At 31.6% G+C, this 26453-nt stretch overlaps 1 protein-coding gene across 3 annotated transcripts; it reads left to right on the top strand.

Annotated features, from left to right (window-relative positions):
* The first annotated feature begins 2971 nt into the window (after nucleotides 1-2971).
* Nucleotides 2972-19233, top strand: LOC128992639 (uncharacterized). Of its 3 annotated transcripts, none has more exons than XM_054416322.1 (7): nucleotides 2972-3036; nucleotides 10340-10471; nucleotides 13507-13596; nucleotides 13818-13965; nucleotides 15157-15293; nucleotides 16052-16201; nucleotides 18070-19233. In XM_054416322.1, exons 2-7 carry the CDS (start codon nucleotides 10393-10395, stop codon nucleotides 18216-18218), a joined length of 753 nt encoding a protein of 250 aa, XP_054272297.1. In that variant the 5' UTR covers nucleotides 2972-3036; nucleotides 10340-10392; the 3' UTR covers nucleotides 18219-19233. The 3 variants fall into 3 exon arrangements, with proteins under 3 accessions (XP_054272297.1, XP_054272298.1, XP_054272299.1); XM_054416323.1 differs by having other exon boundaries at nucleotides 2972-3040; XM_054416324.1 differs by having other exon boundaries at nucleotides 2979-3036; nucleotides 10343-10471.
* The last annotated feature ends 7220 nt before the right edge of the window (nucleotides 19234-26453 follow it).

Raw genomic sequence — 26453 nt, 5'->3', positions numbered from 1 at the left:
TTAATAGTTAGTCTTAGTAAAGTTGCATGTATATTGTCAATCTGGCTAAATAAATAATGAGTTTTTGAGTTATACCTTCAGAATCCAATAGTCAATGGTTATACTTTGATGAAGCATAATTTTGACCACAAGGGGCAGGTTGTATTGCCCCTATGAGTCAGCCGAACGTATGTACAACAAAACTCTTTTTGAACTAGTCGAACAAAACTTGACTTTGCCTCACAAAGAAGATGACGAATCAAGTAGTTTGCCTTGTGAACGGCACCTAACTCTGCCTTACATTCTACACTGTCTGGCCTTGAAGACAACCTTCACACTTGAACCTCGTGTAACTTACAGGATGTGTCAGAGTTACTGTAATACAACACAAAGCAGAGGATAATATCAAAACCTACAAAACAATGTCAACAACAGGCTTTGAAATCGCCTTGGATACCACAACGGAAGTGGATGTTGTCAGCTGTTAGTAGGTTCCTAACAAGTCGACCTAGGAAATTACCAAATCCCTAGTGATGGGCCTCGACCTTTTTTAGACAGTAAGGTTTGGTAAATTCCACCTAGGTAGTTCCACCTTCAAAAATGTCTTTCTTGTTCCTAAGATTAATCTGAACCGCCATATATGTTTTTATAAGTATGCTTCTCAGAAACTATCACATAAAAAAAACTTAGGCTACAGTAAATGCATTTAGGTCTAGTGCATGGAAATTAAATTTTAAGAATGCAACAAGTTGAATATTTAAAAACATCACTTTGGTATTGCCACGATTTCGAACCACTACATACAATTTTATAACATTTATCAGCACGTGTCCAACAAGTAAAATAACATGATTACCTACATTGTGTGTTTTCTTCATTTTGATAGATTATATGTGCATTTAATCTATCTATTTATATAGGTACTTAATACAATAAAGGTTTACTCTGTAACATCCCTTTTTAGCTGTCCTTCTTTAAACCGATTTCTATTATTGATGTGTCATTTAAAGCATATGGTCCTGCGTGCCTGTGAATGGCAATGAAAAAAAAAATCCTTGAGGGCTTCATCCCCCTTGCGTTTTAATTATTTTTTGAGCTCACTTTTAAAGACCCAGTGTTGCTGACAAACTTTCTTTATAACGGTATAAATATGAATTGTTATCTAACAACTGATCATGGTTGAATGTTTAACCACAGTCATATTTCAGATTGTAAACAAGAGAAAGCACAGTTATTGAAAATGGGGTTTGGGCTACTGTTTTATAATTGTCACTGATTGAAATAGGTAAATCACATGATGGTGTATATCTACAAGCAACAAATTTTATTTACTAAAACTTAGTACTTTAGTTTTATTTACCTAAAAACCAACCTTAGAAAAGTATAAGGGTATTCCATTGTTCTTTTTGCCTCGGAATCGAGTTTCGGACCCCTATTAAAATACGCAAATTCTGCACCCTTGTGTTTATCGATTAGATAAACCTATAATTTGACTTAAAGAACTGAGTACAAAAACCGGGACATGATTCTATACTTTAACAGTAAAACCCAGAATAGACCACACCCCACTTATAGCTAACAAAAAGTTAATTCATTTTCGTCTATGCCCTTCCTTAAACCTTGGACCGCAAAATACCTGGACAGTCCAAACTAATACTTAACACCTCACTTAAATAACAGCGCTAAGATACCTCACTATAAGATCAGGAATGTTCTGCAATTATGAGGATAAAATCTCTCATAAATTAACATTCACGTGGTCAGGATGGTGTTCACGTTTTTGGCCGAAGGAAGAACCAGTTCCTCTCCAGGTTAAATTGTTTGAACCGGACAAACTACCGGTTATTGTATCGGTGTCGGACCGCGGGGAAACTAAGAGAAAACATTATGGTACGAAAACTGTACGAAAATGTACGATATTTTCCCCATTTTTGGCCCTTACAAAACCACGTTTTGCAATTTATTGCTGAACCATTTGGTAAAGCTTGAGAAGACCAATTAGTATGTTGAAGCGTTGTTATGCGCTTAATAGTTGAGAAGAAAATTCCAAAAATCTGTTATTTAAAATTCCCATGTTGTTCTTAAGGAGAATAAGTCAACTGTTGTAGTTTGCTTGTTCAAGAGTGTCATACTATACTGAAATATTAACATTTTACTACCAATTGCTATTGCCAGTTGCTATTGCTGTAGCAGCAACCTAAGTACTTAAAGTAATGTAACTTAAGTAGGTAAACTAATGCTATTTCAATATTGACTAAACCATAACCTTAACCTTAACCTTAACCTAAACCTTAACATTTGAGGTTGGGAGAGAAAATAAGAAGTAAAACTGTTTTGACCATTTGAGAAAAAGGATGCTCCAGTTACAAAATGGCTAAATAAAATAAGTGTAGTTTACTCCAATTTTTATTTTATTTATTTTATTTTTATGATCGTGTACGTCTACGCATGTGTTATTATTTTTTTTATTGATTGGTAAACACCAAACCTGGTTCTGTTACCATCTAATGCCAACCTTTTGATAAATAACATCATTAATAGACAGCCCAATGTCACTATAGCTACCAAAACGACGTCGTGGCAATTTCAGTTGTGTTTTTCATGCTTTGTAAAAAAATCCGTAAAAGACATAAAATCAATTTTAATCTTCATCGTAAATGTAATTAAAAAACTAATAAGTACATAACCAATATATTTTTTCATTTGATATATTTAATCCAAAATCCCCACCCCTTAAGCGTTATCAAAATCAAATTATTCCACAGGAAAAAAATAAATCCTACTACTGGTGTTTCCTGACTTCTGACGAAAACTACTGGAACATAACATTATACAACACTTAAAAAACTGAAACTGGTTTTTATCGTGCGGCACGATAATTATGGTACCGCATTATCGTGCTGGGCACGGTCAAGTGGAGTAGTCCGGCAAGGTCAAGGTAAACTCTGTTGCCCCTGTCGTGCTTCATCTCAGTCTACTTTGCTCGGAGCTGCAAGGAGGGGAGTGGATGTGGTGTGCAACAGGGATGCGCTTTAGGACCACTTCTATTTATTGAAAGTAGGTAAAGTATTGAGGGTCGTTAATTGTTTTAGGTGGATTGTGTTTCAGTGAGTGATCGATAACAGTAATTTAACATAAAGTTTTCAAAATTAAATGAGAAAAGCTTTGTTACCAGTTCTAAATCCAAACTGGTAAAAAAGATGCAGATATGATACATATTTTAATTAAAATATGTTTATGTGAGATTACCTAAAATATTTGTATTCTGAGACAAATATGGCATTTAATTTCTCATTTGATACTGTTATCTCGTAATTTGGCGTAGTACAGGTATTATACTCGTTTTGACTATGTGCACTTCATTCTTTGTATAATAGGTACGTACATTAACTTCGATGTAACATTTCATTTGGAACTAATAAAAATAGCAATGTCACGATCTTGTTTTGTAATAAATTTATAAGAAATAGTGCATTATTTGGAAGAATCATTACATAGTTTCACAAACTTGAAGTTCATTTTAACTTCTTAAAAGTTGCATGTTTAATAAATACAAATATTGTGAAGATTTTGATATATGTTAAAAGATTCATTAGGTTTATTATTCAGAGCTAAATGTTAGGCATAATTTAAGAAAACATTTTGATTCCGTTTAGTACTTAAAACTCAAAATATCCAGTATTAAGAGTGATAAAACCCATTTATAGAAACTTAATACCTGCTTTCTAGGTTTAGGAGTTTACACAGTTTTTGTGGTGTTGGTAAACCTTTCTAATAACAATACCTTTATAAGCATTCAATTATAAGTTAAGCCATATAATTTGACAAGAAAGACTACATAGATTACAAACCAACCTTTTGAAAAATATCTTCTGTAAATACTTTTTATTATTATTTACAGAATAATTTCTGCTCAATATAATCTTTATATGTTTTTTTATAATAATTGACAAATATTTTGAGTGGAAAGAAGTTGTTGTGATACATGCTGGGTATCCTACCTTTAATAAAGTTATTCGCAACTTCGGCACGTCAGTTTCCTTCCTGTTAGGAATACAAACTATTGAAGGTCCCATTGTCAGAATTAATTGAGGCTGAGAGACTTGCGGTTAAAAAACTAAATATTCATCTAAATGGTAAACATGGGAGTTTAGCTGGAATTTTATTTTACAAAACAAACAACATATTTTTTTTACGAAAAACTTTCAATCGCATCTCTTGTAGCCTTATTTGTTTCATATGAACCATTAATGTTATAGCCTTTTTAATAGAATTAAAATAACTAAAAACAAAAGTTTGTGTTAATGGTTTGTGTATTAGTTAAATAGCAAAATAATAATATAAAAAAAACTTATTTTGTAACAAATTTATTTTGTAAACAAAAGCTGAAATAAACAAAATATAAATAAACTAAGCGTTATTTAAGTGCTTTGGTGTTTAACCACCCCTTAACGAATTCCATACGAGTACTAAAATTACCAGTCTTATGTTAAGTTTAATTTGTCTTAAACTCAAAGGTTACACTGGCAGTGTCTTTAACAGGTGCCTGGGACAGCGTAATCAACAGATTTTGAAGTGGGCTTGACAGTACTTAAGTTTTAGTTAAGACTTGAGTTTACTTTATTGAGACATTGGAATATATTTTTCGTTATTATCCATAAAGTTAGTCCATTAAGCTAAGTTTTGGTTGGACTGCCACTCCAAAAATTTTAGACAAATTAAATTTTAAGCTAACAATCGAAAATTGTTATTGTGTATTGTTACATTTAGAGTAACCTCAATGACAATAAAACTATTACAATATACAATGTTAACTACAGAAAAAAACTATTACTATTTATTTGTGAATCAGCCTATTCATACAAAAAAAGTTTTACATATACTAAACTAACCAATACTATCAAACCTACCAATGTACTAAACTAATTTACATATCAAGGCTTAAACTACCATGTTTTTGTACTTTAATATCTTGTTTGTTAGGATGCCATGACGTCTACTTACAGAAGATATTACTGGCAACGATTATAACAGGATCACTCCACTTAGGATAATACTAATGACTAGGAAATCCTGTACAAATAGATGTATACGTTATCATAAAATGTTAAGGTATGACCTCAGGAGAATTTCTATTAGTGTAGCTTATATAACGATGCAAGATAAAAAATATTTTGTAGTTCGGTCGTTAATCGTGCAGATTTTGCTTGTCTATGACTCAATGAGCACATCAGTTTTTATCTTCTACTTTTACAAAAAATATTTAACAAACAAAATTACTATTCCCTAAGCAAATAAGGACACTCTTAGTATGACCACCCCTGAAATCGCTAAAAAAAGAATTACCAAAAATGGGTTTGTATGGAAAAGGAAATTATAATGAGAAAGAATTCGTATGAGAAAAAAAACAACAACCCTATAGGGTAAATTGGTGAACATAAACTAAAACCATAGAAGGAGCAACAGAAGTAGACTTCTCATCCCATTGTAAATATTGATGCTTGTTTTTCGCGTCTAGTTCATGTACGTAGACGAAATTTTGTTTCTAGGATTTTAGGGTTATTTTCATCTTCTGCCATATCGTTTGACGTTATAACTTAAACTATTTGGTTATATAACTAGGAGACCAGTTATTGTTACTTATTGGATCGTTTTATTTGGAAAAATGAGGTTTTAAATTACTGAAATAACAAGAAAAAAATCGTAAACAAAACATAACCTCTCCAGTGCACAGGACAAAACTAACAATAAAATAGGCTTCGGCTGATCCATAAGGATGACAAATATACTAAGGGAGTATGTTTTATCCATGCTAAAACCTAAAACTGAACAGACCTTTAGATATGAAATAATACCCAAACCTTGAATGACACATTAGCTTGTATCGATTAAGATGAGTAGTAAAACAGCTGTTCAACCTTTTATAACCACCAAGAGAATCAAACCGTTAGTAGTGTATCAAATTCAGTCAAGGGAAACAAGTTTTTAACACAAAATCCCCAAGTATCGGCCAAACTCAACGATATGGCAATGAGGAGTTCTATACTCAAGGGTAACTACCTATCATAGCACTTGTTGCATAGTAGATGTATCAAAACATCTCATGTTAACAAAAGAGTGGAGAGTTGAACGCGCGGTTTTAAGGAAGTAGATAATCTGTATAATGGTGGTAGTTAAACGCCGGCTGGAACGATTTTAATCGCACGTTGTTGGAATTTATGCGAATTATAGTCCGATAAAAATGCCAATTACGTTGGAAGAATATTACAGATTTGAAAAACATAAATACTGTAATTATTTAGTTTTTTTTTTAATCTGAAGATAGATTTTAATGGATTTTACGCTTTGAGAGTTACATGTTACATAACATTCCCTTACAAACAAACTAGAATATGCTATTAACGATAGGTTCGATTATTCACTAACCAATATTAAATTACCTGGTTTAGATTGAGTTCTCAGAAAATTTCTTTATCCAACATTTTACAGATTAATGAGAGTATAGAAGAGATCACAAGGGAGGTTAAATGTTAAAATTTAAAGAACAAGAAGGTCACGAACATGAAATATTCAAGGGGTTGGGGAATGATTGCACTTTCTAAGGACTGAAGACGGAGTGTGAGTTTATTTGTTTGGGGAACAAAATATTATGACATAATACAACTTTCAATCCCAGATAGAAAATGATTAAGTTATTTAACTTAAGTAATAATAGCTTAACATGCACTAATGCTATGTGATATACAGTCGAAATAAACCTTTGGGTTACTTAAGTGTTAATTTTAAAATTTAAAAGTAATATTAGGCCTACAGGTAAAATAGTTTGATAACAGTAAATTTTCAGACATCTCGATAAAAAAATCTTAAAGAATCTTAGGGCACAATTATTAGAGTAGTATGGTAACCAAACCCAACTATACATATTTAAAATAGTATGTAGATTTTAAAATTGCATATAAAAACACGGAAACGCGTTTTATAGTAACTTTGACCTTAGAGTTTGATTGAGGAAGCGTGTCCGTTTAACCGTATCCAATTTCACTGAGTAATACTCCATGAATATTTCAACTAAACTTCCTGAAAAATTGTTCATAGAATATAATATTCTCTGCTATACAATAAAATATCCTGTGTTAAACCTTGAAGAATGTATTTTTTGTTTCGTATAGATTTTTTTTGTAATACGTATCAGTAAAAGGTTATATTTTCAAGTAGATATTTCATTAAATATCTTTAAAAATAGTCGTCATACAATACATAGTGCTCATTTATTTGAGCCATCTGGGTTGAAAACACACTGTATTACGAGGGAATTTAAAAATGTAAGCTGTTTGAGTTAAAATAACAATAATAATACCAAAAAGTGGAACATACTACATCAACCTTTTTAGATTGCTGATGAACTAATTTAAGAAAATCAATCCAATGTTTTGGAATGAATTTTAAATTGCCAATAGAACGTTTTAGTGAGAATGAGTCACAAGCAATCCCCTAATTTATACACCATTCAAATCCTGACCTACTGACAGTACATAAACAGAGGCGATTCATCTCTATGTATGAAAACTGTTTCTATACCTCGACTTAAAATATGTTTGTCAATCATTAATTTCGATTGTATAAACCACGTGATTTATATGTGCGATAACATGTTGTCGTGTCGTGACAAGTGTGAAACAACAGCTGATGTTTAAATACATATTATCTGCTGTTGGTACACAACGATGTTGACGACAAGATAGTAAAGTTTCTAACGAGCAAAACATGCGAAAATTAGTTTTTTCTCGTCCTCGACCTTCGTCAGATTCTTTGTTGCCGAGTTTGATTACAACAGAAACTACGCTGGTTCTCCTTGCTACTCAGGACGATAACATTCTTTGACATTCTTTGCTGAATTTCACAATAATTCTAGGTACATGGTAGATTTTACCATTGGAAGTAATGTATTGTTTATGCATAAAGTTATTAAGAACCTTCCTAAATTTAGAAGGTTCTACAATGTCAGATTACACTTTCTAAACGTATGAAGATAAGGTTAGGTTTGTTAAGTTTATAAATTACTATACATTTGTAAATGTAATAAGTGGCCGTGTTAAAAGTGTAAAATTATCTAGTTTTGTTATTTGTCACCTTCCCAGCTTAATAAATTACTTTTATTACTCCGTGAAGAAAGGAGCTATTTTCGAAAACAGCTGATATTAAAGAAAGTAATAATTGTTTGCCAAACTCTAATTTATATCAAGGACAATGCGATCACCTGATTTTCCCTGATTTTTCCTGATTTTCAATCAGTTCTTGATTCGTACACCACGGGCACTATTGTTTTCGTACAATTTATTTATATTATTGATATCAGCTGTTTTATTTGTCAACAATAGAAAATGGGAACAAAATGTGCAAATGCCGCTTTTGCTGTGATTTAGGTTGAAGTGAGTATTTACTTCACAACCTTGAACTAGTAACACTATAACGATGTAGAGTTATATATCGATGGATTTATCAAGCACTTTAAATATGGTCGAAAATATGTAATGACCACCGAGTCGTGTTTTGAACGTTACTTTTCACTTCACTACAAAAACTAATTATTTTTTTAATTAAAACAGACATTGGATATTTCCGCATTACAGTTAGTAGCATTTCAAAACTCATTGCATGTTTTAGGTCAAGCCACCATCTTCAATTTTACATTGATTTTTCAGTGTTGGTTGTTGCAAATTGAAACAGTTGATGGGACAATAACAAATATTTGTGTGTTTACGTCGGCAAAATCCAAAAAATATAGTGAACATTACTTTTCCATAGTAAACATTATCTTCCGTAGTAAACAATCTAATGATGAATTTACGCAGCGATAAACATGTAACGAAAACAGTTAATTTCACAGTTGTATACCGAAATAATTATTCCCGCCCTCTTCTTCACCGCATACTTACATGAAATGCCCCCTACAGGCTCGACTTCGCCTCGCACGAGAAATTTAGTGCTCCTGTGTTCAGCTTTTTATCTCACTCATGAAACTTGAGCACGCACCAGAAAATACCACTTTCGGTACTAGTAATGAAATATACCATGTCCTTTTATCTTTGAACTGAAGGTAATTTTTACTTATCCATTGTTCAGTGGTTACTGCAGAAATCATACGATATAATCAAACCTCAGTATATTTTAATACATATTCCTGGGATTTTTTTTACGGATTTTGTACGATGATTTTGTACGGTTTCGGACTGTTATAAAATGTGAAAATAAAAGTGCTACAGTGAAAAGTCCATATTTAATTTAATTGTTTTAGACTGGCTGGTTAGCCCAGAGATTATAGTGATTGCATAACATTCAAAAGGTTGCTGGATCGATCCTGAGTCAGTAGCTTTTTGATGGTTCCAAACTGGACCCAGCTGTTACTGATCATTGGGCTTTAATTAAATGATCCTGAAAGATCTTGGTCGGTATTCTTAATAGGTGGTAGTCTTAGAAATAAAATCCTATACCGCACATTAATCGTGTTTTCGAAAGTATGTACTGTATTGACCATGAAAATGTATTTAAGGAATAAACAACATTTCTGTACTGAAATGGTTGCCAATATTGTTAAAACACAAGTTAAAAATTCCAAAATCATCAGTAAATATAATTATGTCGCAGAATAAATCCAGTTGGTTTTAATCAGCTAAAGCTCTGTAGGCATCCAGATTTATTTTGGCAGAGACAAAGTTTTTCAAATTCTTAAACTTAAAATACAAAGGTTTTATAAATTACAATCTCACTTAAATTGTATACTTTAATAATAAAAAAAAAAAAAAAATACTTTGTGAATTTACCAAGCACCTTAACTCCGATGCAGTAAACTATTTACGTTTATAACAAGCAAATATAAGAAACATTTACCAAGCAGAGTATTACTACAATAAGTCATGGCACATTTGTTCATGGCGCTAGACACTATCCCGGTATTGTTTTCCACATTATATTACTTCAGGCTAGACCTTGGGGTCACTTCATTAATTTTGAGATAAAATCCATTGGTGACATGGCGGGATTTGAACCTGGGACTTCAGGGACCGAAGACCCGCGCTCTAACCACTAGACCAGCTCACTCCCCCCAAGTCATAGCACACAAATAGAACTCTAACAATATTTCTCTATGGAAATAACGCAAGTTCAGGAAAGCTAGTGGAAAGAACCCCTGACCGTTACCCCCTCAGGCGAAGTATTAACAATCAATGACTTCCACAACCGTTCCCTAATCTCCATGACGTAAACACCCTCACATTAGGAAACCCCTTATCTTAGGTTATACTAGACTGTTGTGCGCAGCTATAGAACATTCTAGTGAGTCTGAAGGTGGCTGTGTTTACAGGATTAGTGGCGCAGTGTGCAGTGTGAGTGCTCAAGTAGTAGACACTAGCAGAGATGGCCGTAGCGCAGACATTGCTGATGATATTTGTGGTAGTGGTACACCTGCTGCTGAAATATGAAGCGTTCCCTACAGGTAAGAGTAGATAGGTTTTGTATTTTTAAGTTTTTTGTAAGAGGAAATGTTTCAAACCCCCGTCTCATGACTATTTTAACTCCAAACATGTATATTTATAATTACAATACTTCACAATCATCAACATAAAGACGATACATCTTTTGTTGGAGAGTATCATTAATGGATAGCCCAATTAAACTTCTCGTTTGGAATCGAACCGGTGACATTCAGATTTGAAGGCTAGCACTATAATCTCTTGCATACAAAGGATTTAGCTCTGGAAAGTAAAGAATCTGTCTAGGTGTCAAATATTAATTGGGGAGATTTTTGTTGTCTAGTCATTTAGCCATAACAACATTTGGATAACAGAAAGAATGATACATTAATGTTACAGATTAGAATAAAAATTTCAAAATTTTGTTAATTTTGTGGCTGGGATAATTTTGACTAAACAACTATGTATTTTCATTATTCTGGGCGAACACATATCCCCATTTAAACATGCAAGCGTGAGTAAATCGTTACATCTTCTTTTAATCCTTGCATTGTGGGTTTCTTTAAAATAAAATTCAAACTATTTCGTTAATAGTTTGATACAATTTCCTAAATATTATTACTATAAATATTTCTCCTTATTTCAATACTTAAAGCTTCTTCTTCCTAAGGTAAGTAATGCTATAATAATGGAATAATGCATTCAAACACTGATCGAAAAAGCCTATAGACCCATGTACATTTAGCATGCTAAAACTTCAGTAATATAACCAGAGAAACTAAAACCAGAACCAAAAATAACATAGAATAGATAGAAATGGTAAACAATTACAGATTGTGTTTTTCTTTTAAATAAATACAATTACATGGTAAAACACCACAATGTAAACAGTTTTAACAAACGATAAGGTGACCTCCTTGCTGTCGAATCGGTGGTTTCATTTGAGTCTTTCTTGGGTGGAAGGCTTATAGACCTTGGTATCGCATACATAGACAATAACACTTGACTAAGTAGGGTGTATTGACCTTATGTAGTTGTTTACAAATAATATTGGTAGAAATAAGTTCGTGGACAACCTGAAATTCCTAATTTGTCATCCACCACTCTGGATGAAAGCAAATTGCCGAAATAAGTATTAACTTACTTTAATGTGTTAATTGTTTAGTTTAAAGGCGAAGATGTTAAGGATCAAAAGAGTAAAATATTATACTACATGTAAAATTTCAATCATTCGCTAAGAATATTATTACCGTATGGCAATTTTTCCACACTTTCATCACTGTACCATTGCGTTTTCCAATCTATAGTACAACCATTTTGACCAGATAAAATTAACACCATCATCTACCAAAGACCTAGATGGTATTTTCGACTCGATGATGTATATCTGCCTTGTATAATCGTATAAAACAATTGAATGGTTTAAAACACTAATTTAAAAAGGTAAATAGTAATATGCTAAAGATATTATGAGTTCAGGCAAGCAATAAGGTATTATAACAATGAAAAATAATTAAAAGTAACTTAAGGTGAACACAGCACTTATTTACAATGGTACTAGCGATAATTTTCCATTCCCTGATGAGGAAACAAATTAGAGGAACTCCATTTGATTATTAAACACTTAAATTGATACATCCTACCTTAACCTAACATTATTATTGACTAAAGGCACAGTTTTATGCCTACTTCAGGGCAATTACTTGCCATAATTTCACCTATTACATAGCAGCGTGAAAATTGTACGTCATAAAAACTGATTGGAGGTGTTCTACGACCTTTATGGCATGGTTTAAGGGGATAAACAGATTGTTATCATGATGACTGACTATTATGAGAAATTTACTTTGGCGGTAAAAAATCTTCCTGTATCTATTATGCTTAGTTTAGGAATCATATTCAATTTGTTGCTGATTATGGGTTTCATTAGTTATTATTTATTAGGTTATAGGATGATTATATTAGGTCATTGTGCTGACTTTTATTACAGTCTAGAGTTGATTATCGTTTCCAGACCCAGGTTTCATTTGTCATTGGTATATGAGTTAATGATGCTATCTAACAAAATGGTCGACGTCAGATAGTAACAAGACCAGGGTTTGGACCGTTCCCCTTCAAAACGTATAAAATGCCACTGGCGTAAAAACACAGAACACACAAAATTAATAAAAAAAAACTTGTATAATGTCAATTACAAATACAAAAAGTATAAATTCATTTTTTTTCTGAGAATTAGTACAACGACGGTTTTAGGAGCATGCTAGCTATACCTAAAAAAATTAACTCTGGCGTTTTTGTTAAGTTTGTAAAACTATTATTAAAATGGATTTAATTTCCAATGTATAGGTTCCAGTTACTTATTTCAAGCACATGCTACGTTTAAATCTAACTAAATTTTTAAACATGACATGAAATTATATTCATATATTTTACAAGCATATAATTGATCATTTAACTAAAAAAACTCACCATAATTGGGAATGCTTCATTAAAGATAAAAACTTATTTTCAAAGCTTATTGTAAACATTTCTTTGGCTATGACGACATTTTCGATGTGTTCAAAGTATCACCTGACTCACTTGATTGGAATGTCGCGCAAGACATGAATATTGTAAATTGGATACCCATTAACCAATTATATGATGATTGGCAATTAGTAATAGCAACATTAACAACTTATTGACAACACAGGTTTAAGGTCAAGATTACGAAACATGTATGACGCTGAACATCAGTGCAATCAAGTCTAGTGTACGATTTCTTTATGAGACAAAACAAGTTTTCACGTGTACTTGAACAGATATAATGGAACTTGAAAGAACTATACTAAAAATACATGTATTTCTTTATGGCATATTCTTGCTATTCGTATGTTCTGTTTGTTTTGTTCCATGTATTCTGTATATTCTTTGCCTTTAAGCTATCTGTATTGCTCTCGTGTTTCATCGCTATGTTCAGCATATTTCTTCCTTTTATTCTATATTTTGCCTTTATGACTATGTTTGGAGTATTCTTTGTCTTAAGCTATTTTTATTAACTTTTCTGTTTTATTTCCAGTTTCACCCTTTAGATGCTCCAGGACCAGTCCAAGACTAAATGAATGTGTCAAGGAGGGTCTAGAAAATGTCTTGAAGTACTTCAAATCTGGTAAGTCTTCAGGAGTTTTTCCATTTTCTTTACTTTCTCTAGTTTATTTTAGTAATTCAATTAACATTAATGAAAAGTGCTTAACCGAGGAATGAAGTGAAACGCCAAAATTAAGAGTGTAAAATGGACGACTCATAGTTTTCTTTTTCACTAAGATCAGTTATTTATCTAGAGAACTATTCCTACACTTCTCTTATTGTTACTCTGGTTGTTTGTTTCAGGTAGCTTGATGCTGGGAGTTCCCCCGCTGGACCCGATGGAAGTTCCATTCCTTCAGATCAAACACGACGAACACAACCTGACTTTGGACATCAACATGAAACACGTCGTCATCACTGGCTTCACAGACATCGAGATCGCCAAAGTCACGTGAGTGCAGAATTTTAACAAATTAATTGCTGTGATGAACTCATTTGTGGAGCATTTTAAAGTGGATATATCCAATAAATACAATGTCTATGGAAGATTATGATTTGAAAGGTTACAGTGAATATATCGAACACTTAATTTGATTTCATATTATAAAACCGTATGAAGTAATGATTTCAAAATAGGTTAATAAGTTCTTACTGGACGTTTTACTGTGATCTATAGATGAAAACCCCCTACTTAAATGTAAGCTCTTATGGATTAGCTGAAGATCTCACTTCTTAAAATGTACAGTAAAACGTGGAACAAAAGTCAGTCGTTACGGGACCGTGCAATGCACATAAAAACATACCTAGTATAAGATAAAAACTGTACTTGCAGTATATTTGTTTGACCTTAATCATTAGCGTTTTTATACTCTATGGTATTGTTTCATACTACATATTACGTATTAGTTATTTTTTTCTTCATTGAAAGTCGGTTGTGGGAAATGTTCATGAGGAGGTAATAATAATGGGAATTACTTTTTCCTACAGTTACCTAACAATGTACATGTTCTCTCACTGATTTGAGAAAGCAAAGTGGCCAATTTGCTCATCAGTGAGACAATGTTAACATTGTCTCACTCTAATTACTTTGTCTCACTCCAGATTTTCAACGTGAAGGCACGAAATAGTGAGTGCGTAACATGCAGGCAACGTCGTATGCGCGCGAAATACGTTGGCAGCACTGGCTGTAAATCAGCTGGTCAGCTGTTGTACTGTTGTATTTGTCACTTCACATTAAATGTTATATTAAAAGTTCACTTCTGTGTAAAAATAGGTTATGTTTCTTCACAAATTTATTTGATTTATGGTAACTGTAGGAAAAGTATAATGTGCAACTCGAGTTCAAAGTACAATTGCCTCACTCGAGAAACCATTCCTCACTCGCCTACGGCTCGTGAGTAAGGATTTCTCTCGAGTGAGTCAATTGCTTACTTTTCTCACTAGTTGCACAAATAACTAATTTTGTACATAATTTATTTTATGATCTCCTTAATGCACCACGTTCAAGTATAAGTTCCACCCTTTACTTGAAATGCTGAAAAAATATAATTAAGCATATTAGTACTACTTGGTTAACTAATTTCATTACAATGATATACTTTAAACATAGCTTTCGATATCTAATGTTATTTTTATTCTGCAGGACTATTCTAGACGATATTAACAAGCTGGAAGTGACTGGGAAGACACCGTTCCTGCATATTACAGGGGAGTATAACAGTGAAGGGTTAATAGTCAACTTCCCTCTTCACAGTGCTGGCGCCTTCTCTGTCAACATGAGTAAGTATTTAAACAAGTTAAACAATAAATAATCACGAATTACACTCGAAATCAACAAATATTTTAATTTCAAAGAGAAGAATGACTTTGAAAAGAAACGTGAACCTTGGTGTTGGGGAGATTTCACTAACTCATGAGATAGAGTTTAGAAAATAAACTTATCATTCAACTCACACTATGAGAAAGCATTTTCCTTGCGTTTTATACAGTGTAAAGATCATCCTAAATTTCAGAAATAAAAAAAATTCCTTGCACTGGTCTAATGAAGTTGCTTCATCAATTCAATTTTACTAATGTGACATCCTTTGGATCCTATAGGCTTCTTAAGTTCTTTTGAATCTTTAATTTGTACTTGTCTATGAAATCTAGTTAATTGTAGGTCTACTAGCATCCATACAATTCTTCAAAATGACATGTCATAATTATAATTTTTACACAAAATTCTCTCACAAAACTATCTTACTTTGTTCGCTATCTCTGATTCAATATTCAACTAACAGAATGTATACTTACATAATATAAAAGGAATCAATCAAAAATACTTTCTTCTTAAACTTTATTGATCTATAGATTACTCTTCAAATGTAGACTAAATTAAATCAGCTGTTCCAGACAAATATTTATCATATGACCTGATACATCTTTGTTAGTCTTTCAAATCCGTCTGTTGATTAAACTAAACGCTTTCCATAGTTGAATGCAAACTACATTCATTATACGGTTGATATTATTCTCTAACAATGATCACCTGTCAACAGCTGATGTGACGTCATCATGGGTGGTGTATCTGAGGGAGATGTCACGTGATGGAGTCAAACATCTGGAGATTGACGGGTTCGACATAGACATGATGCCAATAACCATCTCCTTCAGACCTGCAGAACAGCTGGATGGTGACAATCATTTGGGTGAGCAAATGCAAATATTTGACCACGCTTTTCATATTGTGCAATACTTTTTTTTATTTTTCAAAGGTTGGTAAGCTACCTTCAAAGGATAAGTCAAAATTTATTTAAAAATTTGGCTTGCAATATTATAAATTATTATTAATTCTTCTGGACTTGTATGTTAAAAATTCACAATGGTACAAAACATTTGTTCATTTAAACTTTACTAAACATACTTAGTTAACGCTACTTTTGAAACTTTAACTAACTATTGTAGATAATTTATAGGTTTTAGCGAATTTCCCTAGTAAGTAAGTAGTAAGTAGCTATTACCGTAGGTCTCATGGTAAGACCTAAGCCCGGGACCGATTTACTTTTTCATTTTGATGTCCCCAGAGGCCAAAAACACCATTCGTTCAAATTTTTATATATCTATATATAGAACGTGAACTAAAAAATAAAAAGGTAAATTAAAACCGAAAAGTAAATTAAAAAGCATAACATCGTTTGACTAAATGATATTCCCCGTTTACACAAATAAGTCCTAACATAAACAAAGATTAGGGTTTCGTAACAAAGATTGATGTTGTTTATTGATATTTTGCTTGTAAGCGTGATATCCTAGTTTCAACGATGTTTTGCCAACAGTTTTCAGTAGCTTTAAAATAGGCCAATAGTATTTTAGTAAGTATCTTGGATCAGAACATCAGTACTTGTCTAATTCACTTTTGAGAGTCTCTCCTTCAAATAAACTATAGTTTCTTCACCTAATGGCCGTTTTATCTTCAACATGACACCTAGTAAACAAATTACTTCAAGCAGAAAACGCCAAGTCACTTATGAGCTCAGCAATAAATACTTAATCTAAGAGGACTCGAAGTAACGATAAAAACTAACATAGTCATCATACAATCATTTGCGTGAATAGGCTAGTTTATTTTTGGATGGTTTCTTATTATTTATATGTTTCTGACAGGATCATTAAACACTTTAAAAGCTTTTCAAAATTTTTTTTGCTTAGTGTTGAATTGCATTAACACGCTGTAAACAAAAGGTTATTGTACCTTGGTTCTCCAGAAGTATAACTATGTGTAGCCTTGTTACTAAATTAGTTAGAGTCCAAAGCTACATAATATTTAGGATCAACTAGTTGAGTCAAGTGAAAAACCTGTTATTTACAAATTATTTAGTTTGCAAGACATGTGACTTGTCAGACCAAACGAGTACAAAGGTTTTCTGGTTCTACAGATTTGCACTAATCATTAAATTATTGTATAACACATGGTGACCTTGGTTGGGGAAATTAAAATAGCAATTTAGTCTGTGAACTGGTTGATGGGCGTTTTCCTATAATTAACCGGTAGATAAGGTAAATGACCTTGGAAATCGTGCTTCACGACTCTTTGTATGTTCGTTTAACTTCTTACGTCCCGTTTTTACAAACCTGAATGTTATATAACTTACAATTTGATACTCCAGGTTATGCATTTGCAGAACATATCAATGTGTTGTAGAATTTCAACTTGCTAATATTATAAATGTGAAAGTTTGGATTTTTGTGAGTATGTCACATTGAGATATACGTTTATATTTTATATTTAAATCACTGGGCCAGTTGAACTGAAATTTTGCTGGAATATAAATATAGACCTACGACTATTTTAAATTTGAAACTCCCCTGGAAATCCGCCACACCGTGTTTTTGTAACGAATACACTTAACTAATATGAGAGTTGTATTCTTAGAGATGGTTGAGCATATTATTTCGGTTTCGAATAGACTGTCTTCAATTAGATTTTTATTTTACAACTGAACTAGTAAATCCTATCGCTATTGTTATTTACATGTAGTTTTATTATTTATGTAGTTCATATATTTATTTTTTACAGGTGAGGCAATGAATGTCATTTTGAACGAAAACTCCAACGAGATCTACTCCATAATCAAGAAGAAGCTGGCGTCGGTTTTCAGCGGAGTTTTGACAGACTTTGCCAACCAAGCTTTGAGTCAGATCCCGGAGAGAGCTTACCTCGAGTAAGAAGAAAGCAACAATGGAGAATATCTGGAAAGCTCTGTTGAAAGAGTTACAAAAGGAGGAACTCCTTGAAATAAGATACCAGGGAGGAAGAGAAGTTCCGATACTGTGATACTAGTTATGATGTCATAGATCATAGAGTTTATTGAGCAGTTTTGAAGGCTGAGCAACATTTTTCACACAATATAAGATAACGTGAAATAATTATGTGATAGTAATTTATGTACCGGATTAAGTATAAGTTGTACAATGTAATAAGATCACTTGGTGGTAGTTTTAAATCGATTTCATAAACCATTTGATCAACAATGAATGCGTAATCTATCTCGAAACATCAACATTATGTAATCTTTGTAAGTGTTTTTTTATCATATTCGTTGAGCTTTACATTATTCTTTAATGTCTTCTTTCCAAGACATCGCTCTAACTAATACGTTTTTGTTAACAGATTATTTTTAGAGTACAATATGGATTAAAAATCGTTTCATATGTCTTATGCCAAGTTCCAATTAATTTAAATTCATGCAGGAAATTACAATTGTTCTGTAATGTATAAGAAAGCCGAAAATAAGTTTACTCCAGTCATTGCATTGCTGTATATGTCTTATGTAAGTATGTACTATACAAAATACTATTAAAACAACTGTTGGCAAAATATTATAGTAGATACTTTATCTACCTTCAAATCTGTCATGCTTAAGTTTTCTATTAATGTGATTGTGTAAATTACTATGTAAAATTGAGTGATTTGTGTTGTTGTTAGCCTTAAATAAGTAGCTTTAAAACAGAATATATAAACTGTGTATATGTTGGAATGTTTTGTTATATCAAAGTGTATTTACACTAGGTGTTCTAATAGTAGCATGCAACGTGATTTGTGAAAGTTTGATGTATATATTTAGTATTTAAGGGGAAAACGATTAAGCTTTAGTTTTATATACTTTGTACAAATATTATCATTGACGCTTAATTAATTTCTTTGTTATTTATTGTTTATGTCAATCACGAATAAACTTATTTTTACAGTAAAACGTGTATTTCCTTCTCATATTGAATCTTTTAGATTATATTATATTAACGTAGTCATCTTGGTCAGGTGTTTGGGAGCATTTTGGTGAGGAATTGCTGTAAACCAACAACCAATTAGATTGAATTTAACTATTTAAATTCAATGTAACAGTTGTAAGATGAAGTATGTTGGACAAACAAAAAGAAATATAAAAAATAGACTCAAGGAACACGCTTCTCACAAAATACACAACGGACCAGAAAGATCAGCAATAGCGAAACATTATTTAAAAACGGAACACACAATTAAAATTAAAAAATACTAAATTACTGAAAAATTTAACTAAACCCAATGAACTTAACGCATGAGAATCATTATTCATAAACAATACCCCCGCCGCAGCAAACCTGCTGACTAGGCGAATTTCCATTTGTCTGAATTGATTTTCAATTAAATATATTTTAATAACATTAGGTTTAACGAGTACCTAGGTTTGCTGCTACAAGGAAACTAATAAAATGTGTTTTTTAGTAAAATATTGAGCTTAGTACAAAATAAATAAATTTGCCAAGTTTGATCAAAATATATCCATAACCAAGCAAACTACAACATTAGACAATATTCTCCATAAGAATAACATGAGAATTTTAAATTTACAATTTTTTTAATTTTATCCGTTACTAATAACCGAACAAAAATACTTTTATATACTAAATTATTTGTTTTTTTTAAGCTCTTTAAAAAGGTCTAAAGAGAAATTGGGAAATTTTGTGTTTTGAGGGTCAAAAGTGAGAAAATCCAATTTTTACCCCATAAAACCCCCCGTAAAGCCCTGTTCCCATGGTCCGATCATGCTGGTTCGCGAACTCATTCAAGTTTATCCTGCTTTACACCTTTAAACCAAATTTCATCAAAATCGGACAAAAATTACTCAAGTTATCGCGTTCACGGACGTATATATATATAAATCTATATATATATATATAAATCTATATATATATATATAAATCTCTATATATATATAAATCTCTATATATATATAAATCTCTATATATATATATATAAATCTATATATATATATATATAAATTTGAACGAATGGTGTTTTTGGCCTCTGGGGACATCAAAATGAAAAAGTAAATCGGTCCCGGGTCTAGGTCTTACCGTGCCATCTACGCTAATAGCTACTTACCTATAGGGAAATTCGCTAAAAATGGACAATCTAGTAAACAATAATAATGGTTCAATTCAAAATGTAACATCACTAAATTCCAAATTTAGTAAGTTGTTAAACCTAGTTCAGATTTTATTTTTATATATTTTTTTTTATTTTACCTAAAAGTTTGACTGCATAATTTTTATATTTAACTACGGTACTACTGTATTATTTATTTATTATTGTAAACATAAACATCATTTTTTTGTGTGTGTCTGATGATGCCAGGGCATAGCTAAAACAGGGCTTATACAATAAAAATTACAAAAATATAAGTGAAGTTTTTATTTTGAAATATATTTTAATAAGTTGAAGAATCAAGCAGCTATTTTGTATTTTTTTTTATGACTAAAGTACTTAGAGCAAACTTTTCATATAGGGAATATACATACCATATAGGGAAGCTATTACCGTAGTTATCGTGAACCTAGACCTGGGACCAATTTCCTTTTTATCTTGGTGTTCCCAGAAGTCAAAAACACGGTGTAAAATTAAATAAGAAGAGTGACTTTACTAGTATGTAGGCTACTGTTAGATTTTTGCCAAAAATACCATATTTAATATTGTTTACAACTATTTAAACACAACCCTAATCCTAAGACTTAGCAATTTTGATGCAGATATACCCATATACAATAAATATATTCTCGAAAAGGATCTCACTGGAAACTTAAGTTAAGTACAGCCGTAGAATAAATAAACAGCATTAATTATATGGTACAAAATCGTTTGCAAAGAGTAATTGGTAATATATTAGCAACCGTATCAAAAAGGTTCAGAGTATAAAATGTATGATGATTAATAATTAGTTATCTTTTTTAGTCTGATTTAACACATTATTACCTCCATCGCAGCAAACCTGCGGACTAAGTGAATTTCTAATTGCATAGTTGGATTTTTAATAAATGAAACTGTTTGAGCTAATTGCACTCAAATGTCAATGCTGAATTTATTACAGCAAAATTTTAGGCCACTATATATTATAAAAAAATTAATTCTGCTAGAAAGCTAAATTTTAATTTGGAAAAGTTATTGAAGTAAAATTATATTGAATTTGAAGCAATTTTGTTACAATAGGTTATGGGCTATCATATATTTACATAATTCGGTTATTTACAAATTTTCTATATTGCATTGTGTGCATATTGAATCAATTACCTATTGGTCTGCTTGGACAATTATTATAGCCTACATGGTTTAAAAAAAGAGATGGATTGACATATAGATAAAAAGAAAAACACATGGTGAAAATTAAATCATTCTATGGAAAAATATCAGTGAAAATATACTTAATTGTTACATGATATATATAGTTTTTATTTTAATTTGTCTCCTTTAGTTTTTAACTCCTTGGACGATTCCTGGAAAATCTACAGGCCTACTATTAGATAAGTGAAAATTGTGACTCTACATAAAGAAAGATTTCGCAAAAAAAAGAGTCAATCAGCATTTTCAAAAATGGTTGGTGGATTCATTTAAAGTAAAAAAAATATAGATAACAAACTATCAACTATAATAATGAGTAGCTCTAATTTTCTCCATGAGATTTTCTTTACAGTGTGATGCATTATTTAAAATAAACTACGCTAAGCTGGTGGTTTTATAATTGTGTAGGCCTACATCTCATTAACTGTCTTACCACCTATGATTTTATACGTATAAAAAAATTTAAGTCTTCGTATTCTAGAAAGGTATCTACAAAGTTCTGGTGGTTTTGGTTTTTTCGTGAAGGCCTAATATGAAAAACTGGTACATTTTTTTACTATATTAAATATTAGTTGCCTTAACCATGCTACACAAAGAAGCGAATTTGCAGAACGAAAAGATTTTTTTATGTACTGTAGATAGCAGTTCCACACCGACTGTTACTTTAGACATAGTACTTAGGCCTACTCAAATACTTAGTTCTACGAATTTCACTTTGGTGTAATAGTTGTGTAGTGAAGTAAAATTAATAGAATTAGATTTCTAAATATAAACCAAGGAAATGTAATGAAATATAAATTTAAAATGTAAATAATCGTGATTTTCCCTTAACTGTCATGTAAACCAGCCAATAATAATTAGGGTATAAAACTACCAAATTATGGATCTTCACCTGGGAGTAGCCTGAGTATATTTTATGAAATCTAATAAATAGGTACGCCTAGTGTTAGCTGTTTTCATGATGATGATATTGGGTAAAATATCAGTCCTATTGGTTCAGTACTTTTTGCGATCAACCGGAACAAACAGATACCTTAAAAACCTCCTTTACTTTATATATACAGCTGTTGTAATAACATGTAGGTGAAATATTTATATTTGTATATTTAACAGTGTATAATACACAAGATTCAAAAATTTGCATTATAAATAGAAAGTATAAATTAATTATATTTTTATTTATTTAATTTAGTACAGTTTTATATTTTCTTGTTCAAAGGTATCAGAAAGGTTCTAAGCTATTTATTTTGGAAGTACAGATTTAACTATAAATAACGCTAGATTCGAACATTTACTTAGCAATATTGGAGACATACTGAAATCATATTTTATTGAACTTCCTAAGGTTATCAATATATTTCGCCTTCTACATCGTACATGCAATACCATCATTGTCGCTGCTGATATTGCTGCACTAAATAAGCAGGCGCTGAGATCATTCTCATACTACTGTCGACATCTTGTGATCCATGTAAATAATTATATCATATAATTAGTAACACATTATTTTGGACACTTATTTGTGGTATTGTTTTTGAATATAAGCAACATGATAACAATGTTTAAAAATTTTATTTTACATCACTCCAATATACAAAACAACTACAATATATTTCTTTAAAAATAATATAATTAATGTATATATTTCACAAGTATATTTCACAAGTTATTGTAGTTCTGTACACAAGTTTGGTTGCGGGGAGGCATTTAAGAAAAATCACAGTGCTTTTAATTTAATTTTACGAGAGAGGTCCTCGAGAGGTCCTTCCAAGAGGGTTTAACATTTGTTTAAAATTTCATATTTAGAAAATGTATGTATACAATATGAGAAAAAAGTTACACATTATGAAATCATTTTTATATTTCAATCCCGATTGTATGAATCAATATAGAACTTCTGAAGAAAGGTTCGAACTCATAAAACTACTAAATATTAAATGTGTTCTTTAATTACTAATGTTTTTATAGAAAGGTCACACTTTGTCAGTAATCCTTTCATTGCCCCCACCTTCAGGTGACTACTTTCGGGACGTAAGACTAATTTTAAAACTTGAGCGCCATAATTATATAAACTGATACTTAATGCACTATAGATCTGTATATTTTGCAAAAATTTAAAGAACATAGATTTATTTATTTATTACTTTTGACTTAAAAAATTTCTTTCACTTTACTTCAAGAACAAGAAACGATCAAGAAAGGAGCATCCGTATTATAAAAGGTCACATCTAGTTGGTCTATTACTATTGTAGACTACAATGACTCCGTAGGCATCTATGAATAAACTTATTGCTTAATAACCCAGAAAAAAATATACTAGAACAAGAAGGGCTTCATATTATGGTCACACTAAATAATGTTGTGTGTATGATGTTACACCGCATAAAATACGTCATACATTTGTGATGTAGTGGCATTAATATTTGTGTTATAGCTAATTTTGTCCAATTAGTCAATGATTATTTTGATCTTAAACGCAGACATTTATTTTAAACATTTTATATACTTTTCTAACGTCATTATTATACAAAAGTATGTTTTCTGACTCTTAAACTTGGGTATCAATGTTGGTAGGATACATTTAAATTGATTGCCAAATTGTTAATTATAGCATAGAGTAAAGAAACACTTCATCTACAGCTCTTTATGTCGTTAGTTGGAATCAATCATATCACTGTGTAGCTGTAATTCAGTAATTTATATATTACAATGGCCTTTACACACCCTACGATTTAATTTATTTATAAAGAAGGAAGACCATTCTTTCTGTTAATTCTCTAATAAAATGTCCAATAATTTACCCACTACCACTTGGACACGTAATTTCAAATTAAACATGGTTGGTAGCTTAGTATCGGTTTAATTTACGCTTAATTTATTTATGTGAATAGATTAAAAGATAGGAGACAACGAAGGTCAAAAACAACGTTTTGAATCAAATATGGAGTTGTTTTTACACTTGGGATTATTGGAACTGGAGTCACAAAAACAGTCACCACACCCTGTCTTGAACTCCCACATGAGTAACAAAATATTGAGGAAAGAAGATGCAGCTGGTCTGGCAAAAAACAACAAACGGGACTTGTTATGTAAATTGATTGCGATCTTTTGGGTTTTCCTTGAAGACAGGTTCATTTCAAACAAAAGAAGAAGGGATTTATCAACACGCAATATGGACAACGACGCTCAATCTTAAAAAGCCTTCTCACTCTAAATTCGTTGATATCACGTGGTTTAACATGATAACATTACATGTTTCGTTTCCCATTTGGTTTTGACTATTGAGATGTCAAACCCGAAACAAAAATAGAATAATTTTTGTAAAACAGAGATTTTTTGTATAGAAACATTACTTTACCAGTTATAGGTAATTGAATAAACTTACACTGCCTTCAACGAATAATTCGAGTAAAACACTGTTCTATATGATGGTGATATTAGATTTAATTGCACTGTTAATAAGGTTAAATCTGTATTTGAGTAATAGCAGTCAGTATACTTTTATTTGATCGAAATTCTAAAAATCTTTTGATGAAAAAAACGTTAAAAGTTAAAAAGTAATTAAAAAATAGGGGCAACAATTTAATAACATACAGGTACAAAAACCCATATCCATGTGTCAAATTTCCTATGTGTATTTCTAGTTAGTATGACGTCACATTAGAGGTCTATAACGTGACTTTACATAAACTAGAAAGACTTTAACACAAGAATCACTGTTTAACAATTAGTGGTATTACAGTATTAGTATTAATAACACCTTAAACAAACTTACAATTAGTTGTAAGAAATGTGCAAGACTTAAACTACCAAAGTTTTAAGGTAGTTTTACACAATATTTTCAAAATAAGAGAGTTTTGACCCTCACACCTAGTAATAAGTTTTCAAAAAGGAGAATGAAGATCATTGATACATACTATAAAAATATTAACGAACTACCGATGGATTTCATTTTTGAATGCTTCGTTGCTTAAAAATTGTATCTTGGAATATTCAGAAAGAGAGGCAATTAATTTATGATTGCTTATTGATTTGTCTTTTTGTTTGTTTGTTGTAGTTTGGTTTGTTTTTTGTAGTTTGTTTTGGTTATCAATGTTTTTAGGCAGTCGATAAACGTCTGTATTAGACAACTTTCAATGAAATTCCTCTTCAAATTAAAACCTTTCTCACTTTTACAACACGAAGCCCTTCTGGAGTTGACCTTACCTTGTTTCTGGATTGGGATTTCTTCATGTTGCAAAGTTTTCAAAAAACATTACACGGTAGCACATCACTAATTTCTTCACTTGCCTAGGCTGAGTAAATAGGTGATCTTCAAACAAGACATGTAAACATACCAGTAAAGTTAATAATTCATACAATTTTTTTTTCCTACAGTCACCCGACAAAGTTGGCTTCCTTGTACTGTTTATAGTACAGAAAGCTGCTAATTGCTGCATATTTATACTTTGCCGTACGGTTTATACTTTGCCGTACGGTTTATACTTTGCCGCACATCAGGATTCCAACGAAACAACACAAAACAGCGTGGTTCCATTATGCACGTAATCCGTGTACGCTTGGAAATAGGTTGGCAACACTTAAAGATAATTATACTATGAGCAGCTGATTGACTATTATAATTACGATTTAACCTGCCATTTCGTGTTTATAGTTTCGGTATTTCTGAACTTTCTGGACTTTTCTTTTAAACGTTTTTAAAACCTTCCTACGATCTTAATAAACAAGAAAATACCTTTTAAGCATTTTTTTAGGCGCGGAAACCACTACAAATTACAAAAACATACGGAACTATATTCTCAAAACGC

The sequence above is a fragment of the Macrosteles quadrilineatus genome, unplaced genomic scaffold (assembly GCF_028750875.1).
Source record: "Macrosteles quadrilineatus isolate MER2022 unplaced genomic scaffold, UCM_ALF_1.0 Scaffold_4__1_contigs__length_99947679, whole genome shotgun sequence".
NCBI lineage: Eukaryota > Metazoa > Arthropoda > Insecta > Hemiptera > Cicadellidae > Macrosteles > Macrosteles quadrilineatus.
Note: the sequence above shows the minus strand (reverse complement) of the source record. Positions and strands in the feature narration are given on the sequence as shown.